The sequence below is a fragment of the Camellia sinensis genome, unplaced genomic scaffold (genome assembly GCF_055761805.1).
Source record: "Camellia sinensis isolate YWXY unplaced genomic scaffold, ASM5576180v1 Unanchor10, whole genome shotgun sequence".
Lineage (NCBI taxonomy): Eukaryota > Viridiplantae > Streptophyta > Magnoliopsida > Ericales > Theaceae > Camellia > Camellia sinensis.
In genome coordinates this window covers 4,215,797-4,219,950 of record NW_028128988.1, presented here as the reverse complement: position 1 = coordinate 4,219,950, position 4,154 = coordinate 4,215,797, and the positions used below count along the sequence as shown (strand labels likewise).

General features: G+C 41.6%; 1 protein-coding gene across 1 annotated transcript; it reads right to left on the bottom strand.

Moving 5' to 3' along the window:
* Positions 1-3,698, bottom strand: LOC145814479 (uncharacterized). Its single transcript, XM_082911312.1, has 5 exons — positions 3,144-3,698; positions 1,438-2,996; positions 1,091-1,354; positions 852-945; positions 1-762 (listed from the first exon to the last, which is right to left on the bottom strand). The coding sequence occupies exons 1-5, from the start codon at positions 3,696-3,698 to the stop codon at positions 1-3; spliced, it is 3,234 nt and encodes a 1,077-aa protein (XP_082767438.1).
* Between the last annotated feature and the right edge of the window lie 456 nt (positions 3,699-4,154).

Below are 4,154 nucleotides of genomic sequence, written 5' to 3'. Positions count from 1 at the left end.
TTAAAATTCTAGGTCCGTATCTGCATCAAAATCACTTTCCATCTCATGTTCTTCGTCATCACCCGAGATTGTTAGGTCATCGTCGTCATCGCAGATGAAATCATTGTCCATAACACCCTCCGGTTGTACACGCTTATTGGACTGAGAAACTTCCATTGAAATAATTTGCGGTTCAATGTCATCCCGACGTAAAACAACAACATCATCAATAGGCTCAGTTGGTACAACAGTACTATTTTCATCATCTTGCAACACTTCATCAAATTCTGGCACATCCAACTCTGGCACATCCCAAATTCGTCGATGTTGAAACTTTTCTACGACTCGCCAATTCGGCCCTAACTTCGTATCAGGAACGTAGAAAACTTGTTGAACTTGGCCTGGGAACACAAAGGAGTCATCTTTATACCATCGACTTCTTACATCAACAGTTGTCACATGTGGTTCGACACGCAAAGTTCGAGTACTACCAGTGTTATACCATTCACATTGGAACAAAACAACCCGGTGTCCAAACAAATATGTCAGTTCCCACACTTTACAAAGGTAGCCGTAGAACTTGATCAACTGGCCTTGGTGGTCGCCTTCCACTACCAACCCACTATTTTGACATTTACGACGGTTATCACGGTCGATAGTATGGAATCGGACGCCATTACAAATGCATCCCGAATATGTATTGACTAATGCATTAGGTCCATTGGCTAATGCCCACATCTCATCGGTTGCTTCGGGTGAGTTTTCATTTCGCAACTGGTTCATCTACAGAAGAAAGTATGTCATGTCAATTCAAAGTTAGAATAATTCAACGTTAGGTCCACACTTTAGAGTAACACGTTACATAATCTTACGCGAGCTTTGAACCATTTAGGAAATTCTTTGCATTGTCGCGTTGCAATGTTGCATGAACTTCCATATTTTTGTTGCAACACGAGCTTGTGTTCCCTAGTTAATACGAAGTACATGATAAGTAATTACAATAATGAAGACTTTAAAAAATAAAAACCATGAAGGAAAGGTATGTTGCATATATGATGAAGAAGCATACTCTAGATATTCATCCACTTCCAAACTATTGTGTAGGACAAACCAATGAGCCAATTCACGGTCAGCTACGGACACATCAACAGCCCTGGGGAGTTGACCAAAAGGACGAAGAATTTGAGTGAAGATCGCCAACCCCGGGCCATTGGCACCCCCATCGTAGTTCCTTTCTTCCCGGTTGAACACCGTTTCAACTCCATGCAAATACATTGAACAAAACATCGTACACTCTTTGGATATGTAGGCCTCCGCAATGGATCCTTCTGGACGAGCTTTATTGCCCACAAATCCTTTAAGAAGTCCAAGCATCCTACACATAAACATCGGCGTGATCGTCAGTATGTTCATATTGAACTATAATTACAAGAAAAAATTACTGACTCGTTGTTATACCTCTCAATTGGATACATCCATCGAAATTGGACAGGCCCTCCAAGCCTAGCCTCGTAAGGCAAATGAATTGCCAAGTGGACCATCACATCAAAAAAAGCTGGAGGAAAAATCTTTTCAAGCTTACAAAGTATAAGTACGATTTGTTCTTGCAATTTCTCCAAATCAGTCACCCTCAAAGTCTTCGAGCACAACTGTTTAAAAAAAGTTCCAAACTCGAACAATGTGGTCCCAATCTCGGTAGGAAGGTATCCTCGCATCCCAGTGGGAAGAAGTCGTTGTAAAAGGACATGACAGTCATGACTCTTGAGGCCAACTAACTTACAACCATTCGCGGTGACACAATTGGATACATTTGCCGCATAGCCATCAGGAAACTTAATTGATTTCAAGAAATCATAAAACCCTAATCGTTCTGCCGGGGACAATGTGTACGATGCCGGAGGCTTTAGGGAAGAGCCATTCGCATGCCTTATCAAGTGTAAGTCCTTTCGTATTCGCATGTCCTCTAGATCCAAACGTGCTTTGTCGGTGTCCTTGTTCTTGCCATCAATGCTCAATAGTGTCCCAAGCAGATTGTCACATATATTCTTCTCTATGTGCATGACATCAAGGTTATGTCGAAGCTTAAGTGTTTTCCAATAGGGTAGGTCGAAAAGAATGCTTTTTTTTGTCCAGTTCGGAGTTGGATTTTCAGTCCTTTGTCTTTTTTGGTTGGTTGGATGCTTTCCATATGGCCTGCACGTACCCAAATTAACTTGCTCCAGTATTTGTTCTCCCGATAACTCGACAGGTTTGGACCGATTCTCAATGTCACCGTTGAATAGCTTACTTCTACGCCAATTATGGTTCTCAGGTAAGTACCGCCGAGCACCCATAAACCCTATCTTATTGCGCAAACGCTGAGATGATGCATCCACGTTACAATTAGGGCAGGCCAAGTAACCTTTTGTACTCCAACCAGACAACGAACCATATGCAGGGAAATCATTGATGGTCCACATGACTGCTGCATGCATTGTAAATATTTGGCCGGTAGAGGCATCATATGTGTCCACACCATGCTGCCACAGATTAGTTAACTCTTCTACTAATGGTTGCAAGTAAACATCGATGTCCCTGCCGGGTGCGGATCGTCCGGGAATAAGCAATGACATCATGAGAAATGGATCTTTCATACACTTCCATGGGGGTAGATTGTAAGGCATTAAGATTACGGGCCACATGCTGTACGATGTACTCATATGTCCGAATGGATTGAAACCATCCGTCGCAAGCCCTAGCCGTACATTCCGAGGATCCGCAGAGAACGTAGGATGCAACCTATCAAAGTCCTTCCATGCCTCACCATCAGCTGGATGTCGCAGTACTCCATCATCCACACGCTTATCTTTGTGCCATCTCATATCTACAGCTGTTTTTTTCGACATGTAAAATCTCTTCAACCTCGGTGTCAAAGGAAAGTACCTCAGTATTTTCTGTGGAATTTTTGTACCCGTCTTGTCGTTCAACTTGTATCTAGACTCCGTACATGTAGAACAATTCTCCAAAGTGGCGTTGTCCTTCCAAAATAAAGTACAATCATTCTTGCATGCATGAATGGGCTCATATCCCAAACCCAACTCACGTAAGAACTTTTTCGCTTCATAAAGGGTCCATGGAACATTTTCATGACACTTTGGGAGAATGTCTTTGAAAACTTGCATAACCATATCGAAAGATTTGTTGCTCCATTTATTGTACACCTTCACGTGAAGCATCTTAATTACGAAGGACAAGATGGAAAACTTTTCACACTCTGGATATACTTTACGTTGAGCATCATCGAACAACTTCATGAACTTAAACAAATTGTGCCTCTCCGAACTAGTACGTTCTCCGTCGATAGGATCATCCATGAGACCACTCATGTAAATCTCTTGTAACATGGTTGGAAGTTCATCCACATTTTCGTGATTGGTTGTCATTCCAGCTCGGTCGGTTTGAGTGTCATCGTTTCGCATAGTAGGATGACCACGAAATAGGGGGACACGTTCCCCGTGGTGGACCCAAGTGCGATAAGAACATGCGATTCCTCTTCGAAGCAAGTGCAACCGTACAACATGTCGAGGTAATTTCGTGCCGTTCAAGCAATCAACACAAGGACAACGGATTTCATCCTGCGGCCCTAAATTCTTCGTAGCGAACTCCAAAAATGACTGAACACCTTGTACATACTCTTTGCTTTTTAGCCTATCTGTTATCATCATCCAACTCTTGTCCATTCTTGGAACAGTACACATCAAGCGAAGATGAACCTGGGAATCGACAGGGAATTGGAAAAATACTCTGTAATGGAAGAGAGCTTAAGTAAGTTTAGCAAATTGATTAGCATTGCTTTTTGAAGTGAAGAAAATAGTAATAACAGATCGGTCTCATGGATGATCATAAGAAATCATTAATCTTTTTCAAATTTTCTGCTCACTTTAGCTTTTTAAAATCTGTGGCTCCTTTTCTCTGGAAGCTTGTAAAATGTAACCTTTTATCCCTTTCAGACAAACCAAATGTACACAACTTTAATCTGAACCATCAAGATTTTTCTTTAAAGAAACAATAATGCACTAATGTCAAGTACGTTTGAGGTGTATCTTGCAAAAAGAAGGCTTGAACCCTTGATACATTTAGATAGGAACACCAACAATGGCCACTGTCACTCTCTTCTCATTATAAAATGGGTTTAT

Bases quoted from the DNA above. Each gene is read 5' to 3' on its own strand.
- LOC145814479 (XM_082911312.1), bottom strand. From the start codon at position 3,698: ATGGACAAGAGTTGGATGATGATAACAGATAGGCTAAAAAGCAAAGAG. The intron at 2,997-3,143 runs GTTATGCAAGTT...TTATTTTGGAAG, and splicing joins GCAACAAATCTTTCGATATG to GACAACGCCACTTTGGAGAA. The intron at 763-851 runs GTAAGATTATGT...TTTCTTCTGTAG, and splicing joins CTAAATGGTTCAAAGCTCGC to ATGAACCAGTTGCGAAATGA.